Source organism: Misgurnus anguillicaudatus, chromosome 2 (assembly GCF_027580225.2).
Source record: "Misgurnus anguillicaudatus chromosome 2, ASM2758022v2, whole genome shotgun sequence".
NCBI classification, from domain to species: domain Eukaryota; kingdom Metazoa; phylum Chordata; class Actinopteri; order Cypriniformes; family Cobitidae; genus Misgurnus; species Misgurnus anguillicaudatus.
The window spans coordinates 48,552,402-48,580,389 of NC_073338.2; the positions used below are offsets into that span (position 1 = coordinate 48,552,402).

The window sequence follows — 27,988 nt, forward strand, 5'->3', positions numbered from 1 at the left end:
AACAGCTTCATCGCCTTGTTTATATACAAGTTATTCATAAAAAAGGTAGAAAAACATGAAAATGATGTTATAGCAGAAGATAAAAAACTAAATGCAACAGTGTTACACGATAAAGACAAACAGTTTAAGCAAACGCTCACAATCTCTCCAAACACAGAACTGTGTTTAATATCTAACAACCACATCACTTTATTCTCAGTGTTTGTAATTTTTTCCTTTCCTTTGTCAAGAACATATCTTTATATTATAACCCTTCCAAAAATGATTTTGCAATGCTAATTTTTAGGACTTTTAAATCACAGCTTTGCATTTTGACTCTCCTAATAATATCCTATACTTCGTATGTTTACTTCTTATAATTCGTAAGCTAGACAGAAATATAATGTCACTGCAAAATGTCAATGGAAACAAATATTTGTTTTTAATACAGGGTAAAATATGACTTGGGTATGTTCTTGACAGCTTTAAACAAACCTAGCTAGCAGTAATAAAACACAATCGTAGTCCTGTGACATCACTTCCTTAATCCATAGAAGTCTATATCCATACGGGCATGTAGCATCTTACATACATTCAGTCCTTAGACGTAGATAAATCAGGAACTAAACAGAACATAGACCTCGATTAGCCAGTACAGGCATGTTTTGTTTTGGTTAAAGTTAAATTATTTAGGAGCAAGACTGAACACCACTGGTGTACATTATACATAAGACTATGGTGTATCATGGATTTTATATGAGCCTGAGTTTTGTGGGATTGTTATAGGAATCCATCTGCGTTCTTATCGTCAACGATGCTATTCGCTGCAGAAGAACATGAAGAAATGTGGGAGGAGTCATTTAGAGGATGCACCTTACAAGGTGAGTTCTGTGTTTTGATTGGTTGAGAGTCACTCAAGGAACCATCTTTAATTTTGCATTCTAACGTTGGTTCCTTGTCCTCTTTTTTCATCTTAATGTTTTTCTTGACTTTTGTCTCAATGCCCCCCTCTTTCTTCTTTCTTTTCTTCGTTACAGCGTGTTTGTTTTCCTCTATCTTCACTTCAATCTTGACCTCCTTTTTCCAGGCTCCAAGCGGAAGGACGTCCAGGTCACCGCCAGAGGTTTCGCACAGAGTCGGCCCCGTCCACTCTGGAATCTCCAATCCCAGCAGCTTCATCACCTGTCCCATGACCTCATCTACATAACCATTGATACGCAGGTGGGCATGCTTGTCCTACAAAAATTGCAAAAAAAATTGTTTTAGTAAAAAAAAATGTTTAGTAAAAATATAGACTGTGCCTTTATATTTGTGTCTTTGTAAAAGTAAGATAAAAATGACAAAAAACTAACAATTATTGAACAAATAATATCTAATACTTTGACTTGAGTTAAGAAAGTAAAACAACCTGTTATGGGTAAGAGCTAAAAAAAGTTGCCCTAAAACTTGTTTGTATTAAAGGCGGAGTCCACGATGTTTGAAAGCCAATGTTGATATTTTAAATCCCCTAAACAAACACGCCCCTACCCCAATAGAATCTGGCCCTTCTGTTGATAGACCCGTCCCACACATACGCAACCCGGCAAGGATGTCGGTTAGTAGACAAGCTCCTTACTGCTGACTGGCTATAAGTGTGTTTTGGTAGTCGGCCCGTCTCCTTTTCCAAAGCTTTTTTCAAACATCGTGGACTCCGCCTTTAATGTCTTGATGCAGTTGAACTTGGTACGGCAGTCTAAATGCAAAATATTGGAAACGTTCTTTTCCTGCCCCCCTCTCGGGTGTGGCGGACGGTGACAAACTATGAAAAAAGTGTGAATTATAATCCAGAAAATACAGTACATGCATGTTGTGACGAGCTTCGCATCATGCACACTCGGAAAACCACTGGGAGCGTCACCAGACGCCACTGGGAGCACAACTGACAATGGAAAGCATGATTTTATCCACTAATTTTTACATTTGCAATGCTTTTGTTGCCTACATTTTGATGCGGAGGGCACATTTCAAAAAGATAATAACTGGCAACAGCATTGTTTTTTAGAGAAACAGATACGTGAACTTCTTAAATATCTATGAATACTCAGCCCAGTCTTACGAAATTTCGTTATATAGTCACGTATTTTTTTTATTCTTTTTTTGTGCTATTATCACAAAATTTCGTGTTTTTTCGTGATCGTATAACGAATTCTTGTTTTTGTGTGATTATCACGTATTGGTTACTCAACTGTTTTGTCCTATTTTCTTACCATTGTCGCTTCGGTTTAGGGTTAGATTTACATAAAATGACATCCCTAACCAAACCCAACTCTAACCCTAACGTCAGGCGACATTTAAAAAAATAAATCAGTGACATCAAATCTAACCCTAAACGGAAGCGACAATGGGTTAAAAATAGGAAAAAGCAGTTGAGTAACCAATAAGTGATAACCACACGAAAACAGGAATTCTTTATACGATCACGAAAAAACACAAAATTTCGTGATAATAGCACGAAAAAAAAAAAAAAAAAAACGTGACTATATCACAAAACTTCGTGAGACCGGGTAGGAATACTAGGGCTGGGCATAGATTAATCTAGATTAATCTCATACAAAATAATTTATAATAAGTAATAATAATAATAATAATAATAATAAGTATTTTAATAAATATATGAGTTTGTGATGTGTGTAAATATTATGTATATTTAAACACACACACACAAACATATATATACATTTAAAACTTTATTTAAATATCGTTTTTTATTTATATATAATTTAGAATATATAAAAATATAAAAAAATATATACACATGTAAATGTTTCTTAAATACATACATGAATGTGTGTGTGTATTTATATATACATAATAATTACACACAGCACAAACTGGTAAGAGATTAATCTAGCCCAGCTCTAATGAATACATTATAGTTTTTTATTTTTATTAAAAAAGAACCTCCATACAGCTCATTTACGAGGATATATCCAGAAATGTTTTGCATGAGAAACGTTTATTTACTTTCACCAAATTTGTGTTTTTTCATTTACTGTAATTACAGTTTTATTGACCAATCATCCACATAGTTTTCTAAATATCGGCAATTGTCATAAAAAAAATGGTTGACCACTAATAAAAATAAAAGCACATGGTCTTGTAATATTGGTAAATAAAAACCAGAAAAAATATTTTTGAATAAACTATCCTCTTTAAGAATATTCTTTAAAGGAAAAATCAACTTTTCACTAACTGAAAAAAGAAAAACAAGCTCGGTAGGCTTTCTGCATGCTTGACTGAAAGCAAATTTGCAGCACAGTCAGACCACCAGCCTGCATCACAAACTACACAAGATATAAAATTCTGTTTCTAAACATGTTACGCAGCTGTAATGTAATCTAACCCAACACGAATACTGACACATGGAATAACTCATATAGCATGAGAGTCAGTCTGTAAATATCAAGAGAGATTTATAGAAATAATCCAATTTGGCAATGTTGAGATGAGGCGATGAAGCGGCAGCAATGAGGTCTAATGGCAAGAGTGTCTTCAAATAAATGACTTAAACACGGTCTGATAGCAATGTGCTTTAAAATGAACAGGATTAATGCTTTCAAAACATTCCAGTGACATGATGAATATAGAAAGAAACCGGCACAGAAACAAGCTTAAAAGGAAAATCCATCCGGAGTCGGAAAAATTCGACTGTAAAGCCTCTTAAAAATGTGTTTTAATAATGAGAAAAAACAACTAGAGTTTAGTTCAGAAGTGTTTTTGAAGGACACTAATCTAAATGAGTATGTATATGTGTGTGTTTGTGCAAGTTGTCTTCTTAGGGAGCATCATAAAGTGATCTGGAATTATCTATATAAGCATGCAAACTAGGGCTGCACGATTCTGGAAAAAAATTGAATCACAACCTTTTTCGTTTCAAATGAAGATCACTATTATTTCACGATTTGTATGCCAACTAAACAGAATAAAATAATTTACTAGAAGTTATGACCCAAAAATTATTGCAGAATCTTTTAAAAAAAAGTTTAAGTAGTTTCATTACTGTAAACATTACTGTTTATATGTAAACTATTATCCCGGTACTTCTGTGATCATTTAAATATTTTGAATACTGTATATAAGGCAGAAAGAAATAATAATGATAGTGTGTGGTTGAAAATCTCTGTTCTTCCCAAACATTTTCAATCCAGGACCCACATAGACAATAATCTATCTCAAGAGTACTGTTTATTTTCCTTTCATTTTACTTCCAACAAAGCAATAGTAAAATAAGCATTTTAAAGAGGTTTTTTATTTTGCAAATAATGTAAAGCAAACTACTTGTATTTGCAGTATACAGACAGACTGCCCCAACACACGTGGCCAGTATTAACGCACCTCTTGCTCATCCATGAAAGCAAAGCACAATGAACACGCGCTTTATCTGTACGGCTGTCACGATTAATCGTACAAATGCACGTTTTCTCAATGAATGAATTTCAATGAATTACGGTGAAATGCCCACATCCAAAAGCCAGGGGGCGCTCTCGTGCAGAAACTCCAACTGTGCCACAGAAGAAGAAGCATTACAAACGCTATTCCAGGAAATGTCTAGAAGAATATTTATATCGCCGTTCTTCAGTATTTTCTTGTTTCAGGTATTTTCACTTCTTACTGACCAAACGCCATAGTACACGCACAAGCTGCGCATGAAACAAAAAAAAAACCCGCTTGCGCATCCGTGAAAGCAAAGCACAACGAATGCGTCAACGCAAGCTTCATCCGCGCCGCTTGCGGATCCATGAAAGCAAAGCACATTGAACGCGTCAACCCAAGCTTAATCCACGCCGCTCGCCCATCCGTGAAAGCAAAGCACAATGAATGTGTCAACGCGAGCTTCATCCGTGCCACTAGTGCATTTGTGAAACCACTTGCGCATTTGTGAAAAGCAAAGCACAATAAACGCGTCAACGCGAGCTTCATCTGCACCGCTTGTGCATCCGTGAAAGCAAAGCACAATAAACGCGTCAACACGACCTTCATCCGTGCCGCTCGCGCATCTGTGAAAGCAAAGCACAATGAACGCGTCAACGCGAGCTTCATCCGTGCCGCTCGCGCATCTGTGAAAGCAAAGCACAATGAACGCGGCAACGCGAGCTTTCTGCGCCGCTTGTGCATCCGTGAAGGCAAAGCACAATAAACGCGTCAACACAAGCTTCGAACGCACCGCTTGTGCATCCATGAAAGCAAAGCACAATAAACGCGTCAACACGAGCTTTATCCGCGCCGCGCGCGCATCCGTGAAAGTAAAGCACAATAAACGCGTCAACACAAGCTTTATCCACACCGCTCGCGCATCTGTGAAAGAAAAGCACAATGAACGGGTCAACACGAGCTTCATCCGTGCCGCTCGCGCATCCGTGAAAGCAAAGCACAATGAACGCGTCAACACAAGCTTCGAACGCACCGCTTGTGCATCCATGAAAGCAAAGCACAATAAACGCGTCAACGCGAGCTTCATCTGCACCGCTTGTGCATCCGTGAAGGCAAAGCACAATAAACGCGTCAACGCGAGCTTCATATGCGCCGCTTGTGCATCCGTGAAGGCAAAGCACAAAAAACGCGCCAAAACGAGCTTCATCTGCACCGCGTGTGCATGCGTGAAAGCAAAGCACAATAAACGCGTCAACGCGAGCTTCATCTGCGCCGCTTGTGCATCCGTGAAGGCAAAGCACAATAAACGCGTCAACGCGAGCTTCATATGCGCCGCTTGTGCATCCGTGAAGGCAAAGCACAAAAAACGCGCCAAAACGAGCTTCATCTGCACCGCGTGTGCATGCGTGAAAGCAAAGCACAATAAACGCGTCAACACAAGCTTTATCCGCACTGCTCACGCATCCGTGAAAGCAAAGCACAATGAATGCATCAACGCGAGCATCATCCGCGCCACTTGTGCATCCGTGAAGGCAAAGCACAAAAAACGCGCCAAAACGAGCTTCATCTGCACCGCTTGTGCATGCGTGAAAGCAAAGCACAATAAACGCGTCAAACGCGAGCTTTATCTGCACCGCTTGTGCATCCGTGAAGGCAAAGCACAATGAACGCGTCAACGCGAGCTTCATATGCGCCGCTTGTGCATCCGTGAAGGCAAAGCACAAAAAACGCGCTAAAACGAGCTTCATCTGCACCGCTTGTGCATGCGTGAAAGCAAAGCACAATAAAAGCGTCAAATGCGAGCTTCATCTGCACCGCTTGTGCATCCGTGAAAGCAAAGCACAATGAACGCATCAACACAAGCTTTATCCGCACCGCTCGCGCATCCGTGAAAGCAAAGCACAATGAACGCGTCAACGCGAGCTTCATCTGCGCCGCTTGAGCATCCGTGAAGGCAAAGCACAATAAACGCGTCAACACAAGCTTCGAACGCACCCCTTGTGCATCCATGAAAGCAAAGCACAATAAACGCGTCAACGCGAGCTTCATCTGCACCGCTTGTGCATCCGTGAAGGCAAAGCACAATAAACGCGTCAACGCGAGCTTCATATGCGCCGCTTGTGCATCCGTGAAGGCAAAGCACAAAAAACGCGCCAAAACGAGCTTCATCTGCACCGCGTGTGCATGCGTGAAAGCAAAGCACAATAAACGCGTCAACGCGAGCTTCATCTGCGCCGCTTGTGCATCCGTGAAGGCAAAGCACAATAAACGCGTCAACGCGAGCTTCATATGCGCCGCTTGTGCATCCGTGAAGGCAAAGCACAAAAAACGCGCCAAAACGAGCTTCATCTGCACCGCGTGTGCATGCGTGAAAGCAAAGCACAATAAACGCGTCAACACAAGCTTTATCCGCACTGCTCACGCATCCGTGAAAGCAAAGCACAATGAATGCATCAACGCGAGCATCATCCGCGCCACTTGTGCATCCGTGAAGGCAAAGCACAAAAAACGCGCCAAAACGAGCTTCATCTGCACCGCTTGTGCATGCGTGAAAGCAAAGCACAATAAACGCGTCAAACGCGAGCTTTATCTGCACCGCTTGTGCATCCGTGAAGGCAAAGCACAATAAACGCGTCAACACAAGCTTTATCCGCACCGCTCACGCATCCGTGAAAGCAAAGCACAATGAACGCGTCAACGCGAGCATCATCCGCGCCACTTGTGCATCCGTGAAGGCAAAGCACAAAAAACGCGCTAAAACGAGCTTCATCTGCACCGCTTGTGCATGCGTGAAAGCAAAGCACAATAAAAGCGTCAAATGCGAGCTTCATCTGCACCGCTTGTGCATCCGTGAAGGCAAAGCACAATAAACGCGTCAACACAAGCTTCGAACGCACCGCTTGTGCATCCATGAAAGCAAAGCACAATAAACGCGTCAACGCGAGCTTCATCTGCGCCGCTTGTGCATCCGTGAAAGCAAAGCACAATGAACACGTCAACGCGAACTTTGACTTCGTATCATGTTTGGCGCACGGCCAATAGATAATCGATGCCTGAAAAACTGAAAATAACAGTATTGCAAAAGAGACCTATTCTGTACAATAATAATAAATGCAACCATAATGGAGCAAGTGTTGATAAAAGTGTTAAAAAAACATCACTTTAGTGGGTGACATCATTTCATAGACTTACATGTTTGGTGGTCTGAAGGTTGACTATAACCAACTTTCCTCCTGTGCGCTTGGTTAGCAGAGGCAGATCTCCACTGGGTTTAATTTGCAGAGAAGTACCCAACGTCAAGGCCAGATCTGCCCGTCTGTCAGAGGAAAGACGTGTACACAATTGTTAGGAATGTTCATTATGGACAAAAAAATGCAAACAAGCTGCAGACTTACAACATCCTTTGAGTTCTGTTAATGTCTCAAAAGAGTGACTAACTTCCATTCCTATTAATGTCAGATGCTGGTCAGGACAGCACAAAAAAAATGACTATGTAAATTCAGTTTTCAGAAATTACAAAATTGGATTCTTGGTTTTTCAACATTAAACATGAAGGGGTTCTCTATGTAAATGCAAAGAACATCTGTGTCTTTCTCCATCTCTCTGTCATTTTCAGGATATTAATCTTTCATACCTGGACGCTTCATCTGCTCTGTTCAGGTCTTGGTCAGGCAGTGAATCCTCCCAGTCCAATATTGTGCTGATCAGCTTACCTCTGCAGAAACAACATACACACCTATAACTAACAGTTACAGTAATCTGAGAGGACATACAAATGCTGGTTTTACATTTTTAACTCATGCATATCCTGCGTTTCATCCATACTTTGCCATTCACTTTATTCCAGCATCACCAACGTTGCATTTTGTGATAAAACAAACAGTTAAACACTGATTAACATAAAATATATATATTTTTAATCACAGCAGTGCATCAATATTAATTTTAGAAACCCCATTAAATCAGAATCAATTGTAGCTTCAAGGTAAAGCTTGACCCTACAGTCACATTAGCGACAAAAGTGAACGACACCAAGCGACACGCACTCGCTTGATGGGCGTTCCTTGGCTAGTTTCTAAAAGCGGTATCAAAAGTCACTTTAGACGTATTGTTAAGTAACAAGAACGGTGTTTTTGGATTTAAAAGTATTTATTTCTCGATAAAAGTAACAAAATATATGAGATAAAATGCCAAACTTATCAGATATATACATAAATACGCATTTTCCGCCATCTTGAATTATTTTCTCAGACTCGACCACAGACCTACGTCAGGCTGCTCCTTCACTCCGATTGGCAGTCGCTTTGTCGCATCGCTCATCATTTGCCTAAAATAGCCTGCTTGTCTATTTTGGCCCCGCCTTGCTCGCGCAGCTGCGAGCTCGTCGCTTGTCCCTGGCAAACGGCCACTTCCATTGAAAATGAATGGTAGCCTGTCGCTCTGTCTCTGTCGCTTGTAGCTAATGTGACTGGGGGTAAGTCGCACAACCCAGGCAAAGAAAATTGACACTAGAGAAATATCAAGTTTGACAAGTTTTCAGAAGAATCCCAAACAAAATCACTGCAACCATAACTTAAAATCACACATATGACATAGTACGTACAAATAAAGATAATTTAAGATGTTTAGTTACTATCTGGAGCAAAGGTAGGCAAGGTCGGTGCTGGAGTGCCGATGTCCTGCAGAGTTAAACTCCAGCTCTAATTAAGCACACCTGAAATAGCTAAACAACAAGGTCTAAAGAATCACCTAAAAAACTACAGGTAGGCGAGGTTTTATCAAAGTTGGAGGTAAAACCCGCAGGACGTCGGGACTCCAGGACGTTGCCTATCCCTGATCTGGAGCATTGGGATTGACGAGAGTTTACTAAACTTATTTTTATTTTTCCCTTCTTTTGTCTGTAGTTTAAAGCAACACTAAAGAGTTTTTGCTCTTTGCTCCCCCTACAGGTTGGAAGCGGAATTGTCCATTACCACTGCGTAAATAATTTAGCCTACTGCAGCAAAGCTTGCTCTGATTGGATTGTAAAATGCAGTAAAGCAAGTTTTTGTAGTTTTCAATCGAACTACAGGACCGCGACCCGATGGTTGGAAACTTCTTTAGTGCGGTTTTGGCCGATAGAGGGCTGCAAAGCAAATGTGAAAGTGCCGTTCACCCTGTTTCGAGTGGATGAACGACTGAAACTTTTGGGGAAACGTTATTTTAAGGTAAAAAAAACTCTTTGGTGTTGCTTTAAAGTTAGTCTGTGTGCATTCTGACTCATAGTTTACAAATACTTTGTACACTAAAGCCCGGAGTATAGTCTGCTTTTTTACGTGTTCGCAAATGTTTGAATGTTTGCAAGCGTTTTAAGTCTGGTTATTTTCTCTCATCCAATGACAAAAATGGTGTCATGCGCACAAGTATGTGGACCTTCGTGTAGACCATATTTTGGCCTTAATTTTTTTCCCGCCATTGACAAGTTTTCTCATCAATTAATGCTGGGTACACACCAAAAGATTTTTTACATCTTATAAGATTTTTAAAATGTGATAGACCATTAACATGAGGATAGAAAATCCTAGATTTAACCGTTTTGCTTCTATATTGTGCACACCACACACAAGCAGATTTTCAACCAGAGTCTCGACTGTGAACACAGAAATCTCGCAAAATCTCACGAGACTTCAGAATAAGCATGGCAGACAATATGAAGAAATACATTTCAATGATAGTGTTTGGAATAATTTTCACAGAAAATTCAAGGAACAAAAGAAAAACGTTTGGAAGTGTTGGTGAAGTTGTGGAGACAGCGGGAACATGGACTGTACAAGTTACACAGTGTGCTAGAGGTGATCAATGGTCATGACTGCTTCCGTCTTCCATCATCTCGCTTTCTGATTGGATATTGTTTCGTTTCACGTGATAATCACACATCAGGATTTCTGATCATAAATATTAAACATGTTTAATTAAATATTAAACATGTTTAATATTTATGATTAAACATATTAAATATTAAACATGATTAATATTTATGATTTGCGATTGGGGCGACTTCAACGTTACTCACTCGATTCCTCTTAACACACCAAGAAAAAATCTGATAAAATTATCTGTACAAGCATCAAGATAATCGGGACATTGCTAGGATTGTCGGAAGGGGTGAAATCGGCCCAAAATCAGCCCGATTATCTTTTGGTGTGTACCCAGCATAAGAGAAATGTTTTCATGCCAAATTGTGCCAATGACGAGTTTTTACGGCAATCCCTATTTCCACTATCATCCACTAGGTGGCACCGTTGCCCAATTTATAAAACACTGAAGCAACCACTGATCCAAAAACAGTAAAAACACTGTTTATGTTTTGATCATCGCTCTGAATCTGATCTCTAACAAAAGTCTCAAAATCTGGTATATTTTAAGAAACCTACCAATATTTGAGAGGTGATAAAATGAGATCAAATGAAGATAGGATACAAAAAATTCTGTAGTTTCATTTGAATAATAGCCTCAAACTTTGCTAGGTTATTATAACCATGATTTTATTTCATAACAATTCACATAAGCGTATCAGTGTGTGTTTAAAACTGTAATCACCTGCAGGTTCGGAGTCCTCTGGAACGCGTGACCTCGCAGAAGCGTCCGGTTGGCTTCAGTCCCATCACTCCAATTACCGTGTCCCGGACATATTGCCTAAAACAGTCCAGGGAAATACTGCTTATCGCTATGGGAATGACAAAACCCTCACGAGGCCAATTTAGTGCAATCAATAGGGTACTATTCTCTAAAGGTTCATATGTCAGGGTCAGGGTTATGATACTCAATCAATACTGCATCTAGATCAATGTCAAACATACAACCGGTACTAAACAATACAAACTCAATCAATATGTATTTTGGAGATTGTACATTTGTGGAGCTATGGGGAATAGACTAGTTTTTCATTAAACATTTATATTTCAGTTTGTTTAGATACAGTTGTGGCCAAAATTATGACAGATCTGGAAATATTGATCATTTTTGCCTCCAAACATGATTTCATTTCATAATGATGGTTGCTCTGAGTACAACAAATATCAGATGAAGTGAGTTGCATGGACATACTTGCCACATTTCTCACATTCTTCAACAAACATGTTCCCATGAAGTTCTGACAGTCGATCCCTGAAAGAGAAAATAGGAGGAAATAAATAAACCTAATAAAAAGAGGAACGGAATATGAACTTTTATAAAGTTCAGGAAGCTGATGAGAGGAATCAAGTGTTTTATATAAGAAGGGATCTAAACCATCCTGAGAGGCTGTATTTATGATAAAAGATTATTGCTGTTAATGTTGACTGTTTTATTGTCCGGTGTCCTTGAGTGTCAAGTAAATAAAATATAATAATAATAATAATAATAATAATAATAATAATCACTTTAAGTCTAAACTTAAGACATTCTTTTTTTAACAAAGCATTCACATAAAATTTCAAGTAAAGGTACCTATCCCGCAATAGTTAGTTTGTCCAGAACAAAGCATTCACATAACTCATCTGGGTAATATACTTATGCCGCAATAGTTAGCCTGTCTGGAACCGAGTGGATTTTAAACCACAATACTGTATGACACTTGCATTACATGCGAATGGCCCCTACGCTAATAGGATTCTGTTTCTCTCTCCCTGTCTCATCCTGGACCCCGAGGACAATGAGACAAACAGACCCAGTTCCTGCTGCTGTGAAGGTCATCACACCACTGATCTACTGGCTGTCCTTCAACGTGATGCCCAGCCGATGCGCAACCAACGACCACCGACTGAACCAGTTTAATCCGCTTACCTGTTTCAAATCCCTATTGTGTTTATATATAAATATATATGTATCTCTCTCAAGGGTTTTTCTCCTCCTAGGAGTTTTCCCACAGGGTTTTTCTCCTAGGGGGGGGTTTCTTCGCCGGGAGAGTCAGCCAACATTGGCTCAACTTAGCACTTTACTGTACCGCTTGTACGGTTTATTCTTAGCCGCTGTATTCTGCTTCTTATATTATCTATCGATTATTCTGTGTTTTCCCCTACATCTATTCATGTAAAGCTGCTTTGAAACAATTAACAATTGTGAAAAGCGCTATATAAATAATAGGGGTGTCCATGGTTAACCGATTAACCGTTTAAAATTGTTTAACCAAGTGAAACATTTTGCTCGGTTAACTGGCATCAATGGCGTGCATTGAATTTAGTTGTAATACATTTTTGCACCACCAGAGACCGTCAAAGCGCTCCCAGACATTTGTAATGTCCACAAAAAATAAAGTAATGACCAGTTTTCTAATATGAAGCGGGCAAAGAAAAGCACAGCGTGGGAGCACTTTAAAATCGAGAATGACAGGGCAAAATGCAAGTATTGCAATCCAGTGCTTATATACTTCATGTACAACCTAGGGTTGCAGCGGTGACAGAATTTTCCCACTGGTTAATGCATGGAGACGTGCGCATTTTACTTTCACTTTTGAATTACGCAATTGTTTAAATGCAGCGCTTGTGTAAGCTGCATTAAATCGTGTATGAATTTGCGTGCTTATGAATAAACAGCTGGTTTAATTAAGTGCTTGAGTCAATGTGCGCAGGTAATTCTCGCAGAACTCGTCCAGGCAGTGCAACCGGCTACTCCTCCATAAAGCGCTGCTTGAATGATGGGTTTATTATTTTTCTTGATAAAAAATACAACAAAACTATCTTGCTTATATTAAACATCATATATGTGCATTATAACAAAAACGAGTAAGCACGCGGCTTCTGTCATCATCTGGTCAGTCAGCTCGCCTCGCAAACTCTGACAGAAATAAATGTAATCTGACACCTGCTGCTTTGTGACGTGACGCGCGTTCAGCTCCGCTGTGAATGCAGGCAGCAGACACATTCAGTTGAAAGTGTTTGCTCTCTCTTACGAAGATAAATGATTTAATTACAAGAAAATATCAAAACGACGGTGAAAGACGGTGTCGGGGTGGGCAAGTGATCTAACCGGTGAGAGGCTGAAGCACCGGTAATCCCCGTTTCACTGACCATCGCGACAAACCCAGCCAACACCCGGGCATCATAGAGAGGCGGCCGCGGAGCCTGCGAGTACCTTCGCCCAGCCTACCATCCCTGCAAACGCAAAGTCAGTGACATACTTAAGCTGCTCTGTCCTTACCACTGCGTTTTATTTCTATAAATTAATTTCGTTTTAAATGTGGTCCAACCAGTTATTAAAGGTGTTAAAAAATTAACTACCCCTTTCTCGTGTGTCTGTATCTCTGGGTTGCCTTGCGCATAATATGGTTAACCGAGTATTAACCGCTAAGGGTGTCGGTTAACGGTTAATTAAAAACTTGAAAACGTGCAGCCCTAATAAATAAAATTGAATTATTATTATTATTATTAATAATAATATCCTTGAATTATCCTTGAATTCTTTATTTCAGCATGCGTAGGTTATTCATATTCAGACACAAAACATTAACAAATAGAACACAATACAACTGTCACATATTTAACTCTTAATTATTTCTAAAAGGCAGTAAGGCACTCATCACATCTATATGCCAAACAGCTCTAACACATCCAGCAGAACAAAATATGCTGATTAAATTCACTGACAGTGACTGAAAGAGACAATCAACACATCAGTCATCACACAAAGCACGGAGGTCATTGTACCATTAATCAAATGTTTACATGCGTTTTACGTCCAGAATACAAGAGCCTTTCTAGCGCTCGACATGACAGAATTGAAAACTTGAAATTGACTGAAAATGTGTCACTTGGGTTGGTGTAACACTTTGGACTGATTTTTTCCAGCTGAACAATTAAGCATTGACAGCTAATCAAATCTGTGATTGTGTGAACGCTAATATAGTTATTGTTATAGTTAATGTTAAAGTGTGAATGGCCTTAAGGGGATAGTACACCCAAAAATAAATATTCTGTTTTCATTTACTCATCCTCATGTTGTTACAAACCTGTATATTTTTTGTTATGCTTAACACAAAGGAAGATATTTGTAATGAAGCAGGAAACTGAAGCACCTTTGACCTACATAGTAGGTTTAGTTACAAAACGGTTTGGTTACAAACATTGCTCAAAATACTATTTCCTATGTGTTTCATAGGGTTGTAACAACATGAAGTTGAGTAAATGAATACAGAATAACTATCATTATAAGGGCAGTGTTATTTAAATGTACCCTGCAGTATGACGTAGTAAATAAAGACGATATAAAGATAAGGTAGTAAAGACGATATTAAATCCTTTCACTATTGCTTTGGGAGCTCATCTTACAAACATGGTAAGGAACGTCACATTTACGTTTAAGCAACTGAGAAATTCGGCCAATCAAAACACACTTGATAGCTGTCCAGTCGGATCACCGCACGCTTTCTCAGACTGATGAGCTTTGTATAAATCAATGCGTTTCAGAAAGAAAGAGCGTAGAAAAGCTACAATAATGTATGGTATGTGAAAAATAATAGGGATGTACCAAAAGGAAAATTCTTGGCCGAAGCTGAATAAAATGAAACGCTCAGCCAAAGGCCAAACTATTTTTCAATTTTCTAATTATTTTGCCAATTGTTTCACAAGTTACATTTTCAAAGTGTCCTTTTTACTATATTTATTTCACATTATTTTACAATGAAACTGTTTTCCAGTAGGGATGCATACCGATTAATCCCGATTAATCTACAGTATGGAAGAATAAAAGTTTTTGTTTACATATAACTGTGTATGATAACTTTGTATAGATAAATGCACACACGCATGTATATATTTAAGAAATGTTTACATGTGTATATACATCTGTATATTTATGTACAGTGCTTTAAAGGAATAGTCTATCCTTTTTCCATATTAAACTATGTTATTACCTTAACTAAGAAGAGTTGATACATACCTCTATCATCTTAGTGTGTGCACGCTAGCGCTGTGGCGACACTTTGATAGCATTTAGCTTAGCCCCATTCATTCAATGGTACCAAACAGAGATAAAGTTAGAAGTGACCAAACACATCAACGTTTTTCTTATTTAAGATGAGTAGTTACACTGTAAAAAAATTCAGTAGAAACATTTTGTTCAAAGTTAAATGAACATTAAACATTTACAAGTCTTTGTCTTTACAGAGTATAACTAAAAAACAGCATCAAGCAAAACATGCTGGGAAACAAAATCTGAAGCAAAAAAACATAAAACGGTTGATGATGATTTCTGGTTCCCAGAATGCTTTGCATGAGGCTGTTATTGTATAGTTTTATTCTGTAAAGATAAAGACTTGTTAATATTTAAAATTTATTTAACTTTGAACAAACTCTTGCCAGTAAATAACATAAATGTAAATCTACGGTAAATTACCGGCAACCCAGCTGCAATACCATTATAATTTCTACCGATTTTTTTTACAGTGTATACGAGCAAGTATGGTGGCACAAAATAAAACGTAGCGCTTTTCTAAGCGGATTTAAAAGGGTAACTATATTGTATGGCGGAATAGCACTTTTGGGAGTAATAACATATAATAATAATAACGTACCGGCCCACTTAAAACACTGTTTATGTATAAATATAAATACTTAATGTATAAATATATATTTTTTTCTTAAAAATATACATGCATGCATATACATATACAATATGTATATGCCTGCGTGCACGGTCAAGCACGGAGTGAGACAGCGGCAAGATTGACAGAGCATGACAGAGGAAAAAGCGGTCTAACAAAAAGCTTTTTGTTAATATTTTTTGTTCGGTAAAATGTAGTATTTTTTCACTTGTTTGGCCAAACACTGAAAATTAGTTTTTGCTATTGTCAGCCGAATAATTTCGGTTGCCGAACATTTGGTGCATCCCTAAAAAATAATCAGTTTCTTGAACCATAAACTACGCAAAAACACATTGCATAAAGGGGTGTTCACATTATAACAATAAATATAACTTAAATTTTTTTAAATCGTTTTATATTAAAGAGAATAGTGGAGTACACACCACAACTATAACGATAAACAACTGCAAAAGTTTTTAATTACAAGAAATATCCAATATTAGTTAATGCCATTAAAGGCAAGTTCTTTGTGCGAGTGCCGTGCGCATGAGCAAATTAGCATAAAGTTATTGTTACGATGTGGACGCTAATATTTAACGTTATAGTAAACGTTAGAGTTATCATTATAATGTGAACGGACCTTTACACTAAATACACAAAATAATGTACTTTTTAGCAATGAAACATTGGCTCTTTAAAAACTCCCAAAAAATGTTCAAGGAACAGTATGTAAGAAATTGATATAAATTAATCATGAAATGGCCCTGATATGTCACTATACATTAAGAAATAATTTTCATTTCAAATACTCATATCACTGACAACAGTGGTCTGGCCAGGATATTGTCATTTAAAAAGTGGAGTTGCAGCCCTCAACTGATGTTTATGTTGTCATTTTGTGTATTGGCCACCAGTTGTGTTATTGCAGTACCAGTTTTAGCCACAAGTTTTGTGATTGCAATACCAGTTTTGGCCACAATCCTACATACTGTTCCTTTAAGTATGGTTTTATATACATTTTTACAATCGACACCAAAATTGTATAAAAAAACTTCAAATAAGTTTTGAGTTATTTGCAACAAAGTTAATTTTAATACTAGATTTCCATCTGTTCTAAAGACCGTAAGTAGTATTACAGTGTTTCCCATACATTGATTTATTTGTGGTGGCCCACCACAGAATCAACACTGGCCCCCACAAATAGAAAGTGTCACCAAACCTTTGTAGTCACTTGACTGATTAAATCCTGTACACCCTGACTCCAGGACAATGCACAAAGCCAGCCGATCAAAGCATAGTAAAATTGGAGCTTGAGAAAGCCTTCTACTCAATTAATTCACGAACATGTGATGTCTGAGTGATTACCTGGGGAAGCCGGAGCGCACGTGAAGGCCATCCACATTCTGACTGATGAGATATTTGAGGTATCCTGCTCTCTGGAGCTGCAGCAGGGCAAGGTGAGTCAGACTTGGACGTGCGTCCTCAAACGTGGTGTTGAAGTGAGGCGTCTCTCCTCTCTCCTCCATTGTCCACACTCCGTTAGGACCTCTGACAAACACAAACACATCTCAGGTATGTGCTCGAACAAAGCCTGTTTTCTTTTCATTAAAGGAGTCTATAAAAAAAATTCTGAAAGTGAAAGACTTTGAAGTACAATAAAAGAATACTTTAATACTGTCTTTCTGATGGAGTTTAACAAGGTTCATGACCATTTCAGGTTGATTTTAACCAATGCGAGGATGTGATTTCAATGCTTTGATCACAATGTAATGTAGACCTTTGCAAAAAAACAAAAAAACATACAGCATGGGGAAAAACAGGGTTACTCTTCAAAAGCAATCTGCAGACCGACCTAAACAGAGTCTTGTGTAAACAAATGCATGTGAGCCCACATTCGCTCCCATTGCATATCGTTCCCTGATTTGTAATTCGCCAAACCCATATCATCTGACAGTTACACTACCGAAAGATCACAACACCCAGCCGCAATGATCGTGTAAACAATAACATGGAGAAGAAACCGCTGACGTTGCAAATTCTCAACTTTTAAATTGACTTTTTTAACCACACTTTGTGTTTATTCATGACACAAACATCCAAAACATGGGCATACGTACTACAATAAACATTTCCTCCACTAAAGAGAACATATGCTGTCACGTTAAAGCCGGCTCTCATGTATATGCTTTTTAAGCTAAAGTGATTTTATTTTGTAAACATGTGCCACAAACTATTGCCTCAAGTTAATCCTATACCAACTTGTTTCTAACATGGTAAAAACAAGGTAAAAACAGTTATAACACTGTGGCTGCCAACATGGGCAAGATAATTTTTATACTGCCCCAGTTGGGAGCAATGTTTTCACTTGCCCTGCCAAAATTTTTACTGGCCCCATCAAAAAAAAATTCAGTGTCACATATTTAACTCTTTTTCCGCCATTGACGAATTATCTCGTCAATTAAGAGACAACATTTGCATGAAAAAAAACGTGTTCCTGTTGAGTTTTTATGGTTATCTGTAATACCGTTATTCTCCACTAGATGGCTCAATTTATAAAAAAATAACATTTATAAAAAACAAAATTCATTGACAAAAATGAAATTATTTCAACTTTTTGCTAAACTTGTTGTATTTTTGAAGAAAAATACCCAATTTTTTAAGAGTTTATAATTAGTTTTGTTTGTTTGTTTATTTTTGTTTGAAAGCAGAGGGTCTGTTATTTCAGTTTATATATTTGTATGTTTGTTGTTATTGTTTGTTTTAATATGATGTGATCACTGTTTTTGTCCTTGTCTTTTTGTATATGGACTGTATAGTGTTTTATATGTATTTATTAACTGGCATGTAACATCAATCTGCCAAGGGGTCTGCAGATGGAAATTAGCCTAAGGCTACAATCTGACATATTTACATTGTGAAAATGTTCATTAATATGTATTGTTCCCCTTTTTCTTTTCTTCAAATAAACAAATAAATAAATAAATATATTTTTAGAAAAAATGCATCGGCAACCCTTTTAGACACCATGTGCTGTCGGCATTTCTCATGAACTTCGAGGTTTTGTTTACGGTAGTTGCTTGTTCCAACAAAAAAGCCTCCAAAGCAGAATCCTTCTGCAAAGGCACTCAAAGATATCCTGTTTACATGCTACTAAATGTCAATACAAAACTTTTTAATGAAACTCTTGAATAAGATTCGCAAACTTTGGCCCAGAGAATTGTCATTTTAAAGTGAACTGATGAAAACCAGTGCTCCTTGACTCTCAGAAATTGCACAAAACCGGCCAAACAGATTGAATTTTTTCATTTTAGAAAGTTAGCAATTTGACTTTCTGTGTGCAATACGCATCAGGCGGCCAGCGATCAGTCTGCAGGCCGAGGCTACAGTTAAGTCCTCCTATCGTAGCTATGTTTCTGAAATACTGCATAGCATCCTTGTCTCAAACAAGGCAGTATTAAGAAAGAGCTGTGTGAAAGGAAAGTGGAATATAGTTGCTGAATATTTAATAAAAAAGCAGTTTAAAGGAATACCCAATTTTCATTAAAAAATCTGATAATTTACTCCCTCCCCTCCATGTCATTCAAGATGTTTATATCTTTCTTTGTCCAGTTGAGAACAAAGACATACACATCCTGGATGAGATTTTTAAAGAATCAGATTTTTTAAAAGTGTAATATTCCTTTAAAATAATGTCCACTGTTTGCTAAAGCAGTGTCAGTGTCCATTTCTATGCCCCATCGTCTCTTTAAGCCTTACGTCTGCTCCTGAATGACACGCAGTAAAACATGACAGCTGTCTATTTACACCTATAAAAGCAGCACTCTGAAAACGAGTCTGTCAATCATAAAGTGGTAGACAGGCGTTCCTATTAAATTTTCATTTAAAGAACACAGGAGAAAAATGTGCAGGTGCCCTCAGAATCAAATACTTCACCTATAATAACACAACACATAAGTCAACGCAATGACAGAGAGGCGAACATCCCAAAACAATCAAAGACCAGAAGGAAGAAAAATGAAAAACATAAATATATAATAGCTTCAAATGTCAGCATCACCCAACAGCATGCAGAGTGTTGAACCAATAAAATGACACCATGTAAAATCAAACAAATTATCTCGGTAGTTTATAAAACATCCCAAATTGGTAGATCAAGCACAAATATAAAAGTAAACCAAATATAAATTAGGTCAGTGATGAAATACACGTCGCACACACCCCAAAACACAAACGATATACACCATCTGAGAATCTAGAAAGGTTAATCTAGTTTAATTCCAACAAACCCAAAAAAACACTGACAAACAGCAACATTCAAAGTTGTCTGTTGGATTTAAAATGAACAAGTGTGTTGGGTTTGTCGAGTGTGCACATTTTTTTAAATTAACCACCTGTTGAGGGCCGTTCACACTTTAACACATTCACACATTTTAAATATCAATATCTCTTCACAGTGTCGTCTGTCATTTCAAATACAAGGGCACTTTAAACTGTCAATAAGTTTTTGTTCATGAATTGGAAAAACACTTTGAACTTGATCCCAACAGTGTATACACTTGATAAAACATATAAAACATGCTAAATTATCATAAATAATTGTCCACGTCTAAAAAAGTTTTTTTCTTATTGCAAATAATAGCTAGTTATAATGATGCATGTTAATTTGCTCATGTGTTGCACTACCAGGGTTCCTACACAAGTTTCATTTCAAAATTCCATATTTTTAAGACTCAAATTTCCAGACTTCCCTACAGATTTTTCCAACCATATTTAACTTGTTCTGATAAATTGTTTTAAAATTCAACTGCTAACAAGTATGTTACATTCTAAACATTTAGTATTTATGTTTTTGCCTTTTATTAGGATCGGAAAGTAGCTAGACAGGAAGTTAGAGAGGGGCGGGATGGTAAAAAGTCCAAGAGCCACGATTTAACTCGGGTCTCCCGAAGCATAAACGCGCTACATGGCAACGCACTTACCCACAATGCTATCAACACCGACAAGTAGCCTAATATTACACCCTGAGTCAAAACCTCTATGTAGGGTATCATGTTAAATTTGTTAATACAGACACAGAAGGGATGTTCATGTACAATTAACCAGAAAATTTGAAAATAGAGCTAAAGTCAAATGACAATGCATAATTGGCTGTTAGGTACTAAACTTTACAAACTTGAAAAAACTGTTTAAACAATAGGCTTATTATTAGTGATCACCGATGTATTGGCCGCCGATATTTATTTTAAACCATTTTTTAAACCATCTACATATCGGCAACAGCACGAGAAAGGCCGATACCGACTGTTTATTAATCAACCGCATAAAGGCAATGAGTTGCATGTCTGTTGCATAATCCAGCATTTTTAACAATAATCATCAAAATAATTAAATACTTCCCAAAACAAAATAAGTTGTACAATTTATAGTTTGTCAGACGTGCGATGAGGGAAAAAATAATAAATCACATAGTTAATCACGCGAGATTACTCATTCACGTGATCCATGCGGTCTAGAATATTTCGGGAAAATGTCTGCAGTCTGGGCTTTCTTCAAAATCTCGGATAAAGACCAAAAAAAAAACGCCATTTGCAATGAGTGTTCTGCAGAAATATCAAGAGGAGGTAGTATTGTATACAAGTGTTTAATATTGGTATCGGCCAGTAGTTGTCTGTTTAAATCAGTATCGGGCCCAAAAAAATCGGTGCATCCCTACTTATTATAGATAAAATATTTAGAAATTCTTTTTGTGACCTTATGCTAAATCAGTCACAATTTTTTAAAGGGTTATTAAATTTACCCAAAAATTTCATTTCTATCATCATTTACTTACCCTCATGTCATTCTAAACTAACAAGATCAGGTGTAAAAACGATTTTTTGGCAGTGCTGGAAGACTGATCCAATCGCCATGAAAAAGCGATTGTACATATAATATATGAAGAGTTTGGTTCCAAAACGCAATAAATCCATTTTGACAAATTTCGGTAAAAACGTGTTTTCTATACCAAGAAAGTGACAAGATGAAAACCACTATTTTCTGTTACAAACTTTCACATAGCATCTTTAGGTTATAAAAACATAACAATTCAAATCCATAACTTGATTTTCAAAGATTTATTATAAAAACTAATTATTTTTTCCACAAAATGCAATAAATCCATGACAGTTTTTTATTTCAAAATGCTATAAATCTATTAAATCAATGTATAAATGTGCATTCATCTTTACCATTTTATATTTATTTAGTTGACTAGTGGTATACAATAATTAAAAAATAAACATTAATGGCATTAACCAGAACACTTACTTTGTTATATTAAGAACACAATGTTTTAGCATGAGAAGCTTGATGCTGTCTGGAGAACAAGCAACCGAGTGCCTCTCGCGGAAATTATTATGTTGATGGCTTACGTTTCTTTCCCATCACAGAAAACCATCACAGGTTTGGCAATGCTATTAAAGTATTATTTTGTTTTGTTTGTTGATCACGAAGTACAAAGTAGATGAGGAAAATTAGGACTCCGTGTACTCAGCGCGCCGCCATGTTTGTTTACATTGCGTGACTGGTCCGCTGTAATATCAGAAATGGATTTATTGCGTTCTGTAAAAAAGGAGAAATGGCGTTTGTCGCATTTGGGGAAAAAATGGCAGAAAAGATGACCGAATATCACGGCGGGTATTGGATTTTGCGTAAAATTAATTATTTACTTTTAACTACTGACCTGATATAATACTGATTTGGGCAGTAACGCATTTTTTTTTCAAAAATGGCGTTTATCGCGTTTTGGAACCAAACTCTTCATATATTTATTATATGCATTTAGAAATTCTTAATTTTATATTTATAAAACGAAATAGGGACAAAAGTCTGGAAACGTAAATATTTTTCCATACTTGTATTTATTATTTCCATACTTTTCCAAACCCCGTAGGAACCCTGAACTACTCACGCATATATTTTATTTTTTATGGCCCTAACTAATATTGTAAATTTTCTTTAATAAAAACTTTTGCAACTGTTTGCATCATTGCTAGTGATATGCCAGTATATCGCAGAGACCGATATATCGGCCGATATCTGGATTTTTTTCAGCATTCATTGGACGATAAATCATTTTAATGGGCCAGTAAATTTCTCTATTACTTACATTTGTTGTTTGTAATGAAAGGACACTCAGTGTCACTCATGTAATGCCAAAGTCTGACAGACAGTAAAATGACCAATCATTATGCACTTTTTAACATTACATTATGTTGTGTCACACACAACAACACACTGGTTTAAAACAATTATTCAAACAGTACCGTGAGATGTCAGATCCACATTGTTTAGGTCTTATTATGTAAATTAAGAATTATGTAAATATGTACTTTAAAAGGGTATTGATAAATGTTATGCATATCAAATGTTTATGTAGTTTCACAAATTTTCTATGTGCCTCTTATTTACTGTGATTACATTTGCGTTTTATCAGCCAATCGGCCATATAGCTTTCTTAGTATCGGCATCAACCATAAAAAAACCCATATTGGTCGATCACCTTATCTATTGGCGTAGTCAATGTATCGTTACTTGTATCTTTATTGTTATAGTTGTGATGTGAACTCTGAACAATTACGATAACTAAAGACAATAGCACAGTTAACAGAATTTTAAAGTAAATGAACTTGCTTTAAAACATGTTAAATTATCATATTCTTTTTATTAGACTTAAAAAGTCAAAAAATATATACGTATAGTGCAAATATTTGCTAATATGATTTACATTTATGCATTTGGCAGGTGCTTTAATCCAAAGCAACTTACAGCCCAAGCTATACAATTTTTGAATCTGTATGTGTGTTTTCCCAGGGGTTCGAGCGCCTGATCTATTTGTGTGGTTTGCACAAGCATGAGCACAAATTTGCTAAAACATAAATTATGCATTGAAACGCGGCAACCTGATCATCAAAAAATCAGCCTGAATTCAGATGCGCCTACTCATGACGTGATTAAAAACATGAAAAATACATAAAAGCAAATACATGGGGACTTGAGACTACAGCAACAGCCTGAAGGCATGATTTATTTTCACATAATTCAGAACCAATCAATAATGTGGTGTGAGGCTGAGATTCAACAGTAGTTTTTTTAACCATAGGTTTACACGTCAAACTACATTTGCCTACAAAATGTGCAGTATGCCACAATTTAATGTGCTTCATTTGAACTTTGATTTTCAGTGGCATCAATAACCAGGATGTAGCCTAAAATCAACAATGATTTTAAACACAATACACACAAGTATAGGAAATAAAAACTCACAAAACTAAACATGCAATTTGGTGAGGTCATGTGAGAAATGCTACTGTTATACTTTATTCTTAATAGCCAAGCAGAAGTGTCCTTTTTTGCTATGAAAACTCTATTCCTCCCTCTAGTGACAGCTCTCTGCAGTTTACAGTCCAGACTTTAAGGCATCCAGTAAGAAAAATGTCCAAAATCTCCATGACGGCTCTATTCTATGGTTTATAGAGCATAATGATGTCTTTGTAGATACAGTGGTGGCCATCAAAAAGATATTTAGAGATTGTATTTTCCTTACTGGCCAGTGTGTATTTATATTTATGTATATAAACTTAACTCTAATAAAATTAGTGTACATGAACATATAATTTCTAGATAGATAGCAGTGTTTCCCACAGGATTTTGAGAGACTGTGGTGGTGATGGCGTCACCAGCTAATTAGCATATATGTGACGTCATCATGTCGTGTTTGCGTTTGATCTAGTGTTGGCACCTGAAAAATATTTCACTTCTGTATCTGTATTTGATCTGTATTAAATATCAAATTATATTTTAAGCTGAATTAAGCTGTTTTAAATAGTGAAATAAAAATGTAAATAGGAATCATGAAAATTCTATTTGTGGGGGCCATTGTTGATTCTGTGGTGGGCCGCCACAAATAAATCAATGTATGGGAAACACTGGATAGATAGATAGATAGATAGATAGATAGATAGATAGATAGATAGATAGATAGATAGATAGATAGATAGATAGATAGATAGATAGATAGATAGATAGATAGATAGATAGATTTAGGCTCATGTAAATCATCATTTGATTTTGCTAATCAACCAGCACAGTGTGCCCTTTGCATTCTCTGGGGTATTAATTATCCCAAATAAATAAGGGTGTTAATAAAGCAAGAGCTTATTGCGCTTCTAGTCAGACTGATTTATATTTTAAGCAATAACGCCCTCTACCATACTATAGATGAACTGCTTCTGTAGATTTATTACCATTTCTATAGAGATTGTGGTGTGCAGTAAAGATATTACCAATATAACTGTTAAAACTAAATTAATGCTGCCCATACTTTGTCCCTAGATATTTTATTTGAAAGACAAAATGAGTTAAGAGAGACCCTAAATTTAAAAACAATTCAAATGAGGCATTTATTAATCGTTGCGAGGTGTATGGTACCTGAAGTCTGGGATCCCTGCTGAAGTGCTGATTCCAGCTCCCGAATGCACAACCATATACTGAGACTCCCTGATCCACTGGGCCAGAGTCTCGGCTTTAGTCTTCAACTCCTCTGGGCTGTCAAACGTCTGCAAATATAAACACACAGCACTGCTGATAAAAACAATAAAAATTCTAATGGCATTTATAACAACATTATGCACCAAAATGTGAAGTGATCTGTTGATAACACATTACCAGTAAAGACTCACAGAGACTATTATAGTTTTCATTAAATCCAATATAATTTCCATTAAATTTCATTAGTTTCTATTGTTTTTCAGCAGGGACTTTCGTGTGTTAGATTCACAGACCATGTGTGTATTTGACTTCATGTTGCACTACGCAAACTAAGCAGCATGTCAGAAAAAAGGTCATTGAAACTTAGCTCCCCTTGTGAAGTCAGAATGGGATATTATTATTATTTGCTCACACCTACAAAGTGGTAATTTTTACATGCTATAATAAATTCACATACGTACACTGGGGGCACCAAAGCTTCAAATAGCAATGCTGACATCGCTGGACGTTTACAATGCGTCTCATGCAATATCCAATTCTCGTTGCATGGTGTGTTTTCACTAAATACGACAAGAAATACGTCAAGTCCGAACACTGGAAGCGTTTGATATTTTGAGCTTTCAACCCTGAGGTGTTTTTAGTTCACAGCAACTGTTTAAAAATTTGTGTCACATTCAACCGGTCGGTGTGCCCCCACTAAACTCTGGACACTAATGAAAGGTTGGTGGACCAAAATATATATCTTTTATCTTGGCACTGAAACATAGTAATATAAATCTATGGAGGAGATTGTACTTAAATAAATTGCGGAAATTTTAATATTACGTTTCCGGTAATATCCTACAGTGAACGTCCTGTCAGAAAGTCCACGGCAGGCATCGTTCTACAAACCACCATGGGTCCGATGCCATTCCAACTAAACTCTGATGCTCATTTCGACTAAAACAGTAAATGTTCCTGATATAATTTGGAAGAACTAACAAAATTCTACCTTCTGTTAAAATTTCATGCAAATATCTGATAAAATGAGAGAGTTACAAGCAAAAACATGTGAATAAGCAGCATCTTCGGTCACACATCTTCCATTGACATCAATATCTTTTTTCTCTGATTTCTAATATTAAAAATATCATTACTTTCTCAATCCTCAACAGATTTTTACAATCCAGGTATCTTTGTAAATGGAAATGTTTGCTCTGTCTAGTCATGTGATAAGTTTTGAGCTTTGAGGTTTTTTAAATTTTGTCATCATACCTACTTTAAAAAAGGCTTCTTAAATGTACCCTTTAATGTTTCACTCCACTGTTTATTTGCATGCATTGCCAGGTTTAAATTTGTAGAGATGAGCTAATAAAATACAGAAGTGACATCTTTACAATTCATACAAAAACATTATTAAAGGTGCATTTAATAATGTAGTTGATGTTCTGTTTTAATAAAACCCAGATTTTCTGATACACTGACTGTAGTACCTTATGTCCTTGTGCCAAATAATTTTGTCAAATAACTACTTGTCTTGAACCAAGTTTAGTGTTCTCCATTTGTACAACTCCCCTCATATGTTAATGGTTTATTTTAACACGAGGGGGAATCACAAGGCGAAATTGTACAAATATCACTTTTGGCGAAGCTGGCTGTACATTATCCCTTGCATATTGCTTAGCAACCAGAAATCACCTGTGCTGCAACTAACCAACTTGGCGGGACTGTTGTGATATTTGTATGGAACAGTTGTTTTCCCATAACCATGCTAAAACCAAAACATTACACGACCTCTCGTACCCTGCTGAAAAAAACAGCATACCAGCAAGACCAGCATATGTTGTGTTTTGGTGCTGGTTTGCTAGTGAACACCAGCTAAACCAGCATCAGCACCAGCATCAGCACCAGCTAAACCAGCACCAAACCAGCATTAGCACCAACATCCCGTGCTGGTCATACCAGCAAGACCAGGATATGTTGTGTTTAGGTGCTGGTATGCTGGTGACCACCAGCTAAACCAGAATCAAACCAGCATAGACCAGCATAATTAATGCTGGTCGGATGCTGTTTTTTTTCAGCAGGGATGTACTTAGTATTAATCTATGTTAGTAACTGATGATGAATTGTCTCTTTTTAAGCATTTTCGTTTGCATATCTGTGTTTGCACAAACTAAAACACCCGTCTTTTCTATAGTGATGCAAAGCTACTTTTTAACAGAATACGAGTAGCGTTAAAACCAATAAGATTTGAAGTGTGTTTCAATGAAGCTAATGTTCAATAAATGAAGCTAGCTATCCTGCTAACGACAATAAACGTCAACATTACCTCAGGGAGACCACAGACGCCTTTGTCCGCATAGGGGGAGAGACCGGCGGCATAATTCACCGACATGATCAACTTTCAAAATAAACGGTACACTGAAATTGTCGGTAAAAGCAGTACAATTTCCCCCGTTCACTGGTGTTGTGTGTTTGTCTGCCCGGCGACGTCATCTAGAATGTGCGTACTGCGTGGAGCTCTGTTGCGTACGTGCGAGGTGACGTCACTGAAAG

The 27,988-nt window shown here is 37.2% G+C and overlaps 1 protein-coding gene across 1 annotated transcript; it reads right to left on the reverse strand.

The window, feature by feature from the left end:
• LOC141351017 (NAD-dependent protein deacylase sirtuin-6-like) lies at nucleotides 1–27,969 on the reverse strand. Its single transcript, XM_073857012.1, has 8 exons — nucleotides 27,762–27,969; nucleotides 25,394–25,521; nucleotides 17,291–17,473; nucleotides 11,476–11,535; nucleotides 10,969–11,064; nucleotides 8,024–8,104; nucleotides 7,582–7,705; nucleotides 1–1,215 (listed from the first exon to the last, which is right to left on the reverse strand). The coding sequence occupies exons 1-8, from the start codon at nucleotides 27,825–27,827 to the stop codon at nucleotides 760–762; spliced, it is 1,194 nt and encodes a 397-aa protein (XP_073713113.1). The 5' UTR covers nucleotides 27,828–27,969; the 3' UTR covers nucleotides 1–759.
• Between the last annotated feature and the right edge of the window lie 19 nt (nucleotides 27,970–27,988).

What these genes read in the sequence shown, in the direction of transcription:
- LOC141351017 (XM_073857012.1), bottom strand. Translation starts at nt 27,827, where the DNA reads ATGTCGGTGAATTATGCCGCCGGTCTCTCCCCCTATGCGGACAAAGGC. An exon ending in AGAGGACTCCGAACCTGCAG is followed by an intron (nt 8,105 to 10,968) that starts GTGATTACAGTT and finishes TTGTTTCTGCAG; the next exon opens with AGGTAAGCTGATCAGCACAA. An exon ending in AGAGCAGATGAAGCGTCCAG is followed by an intron (nt 7,706 to 8,023) that starts GTATGAAAGATT and finishes TTCCTCTGACAG; the next exon opens with ACGGGCAGATCTGGCCTTGA.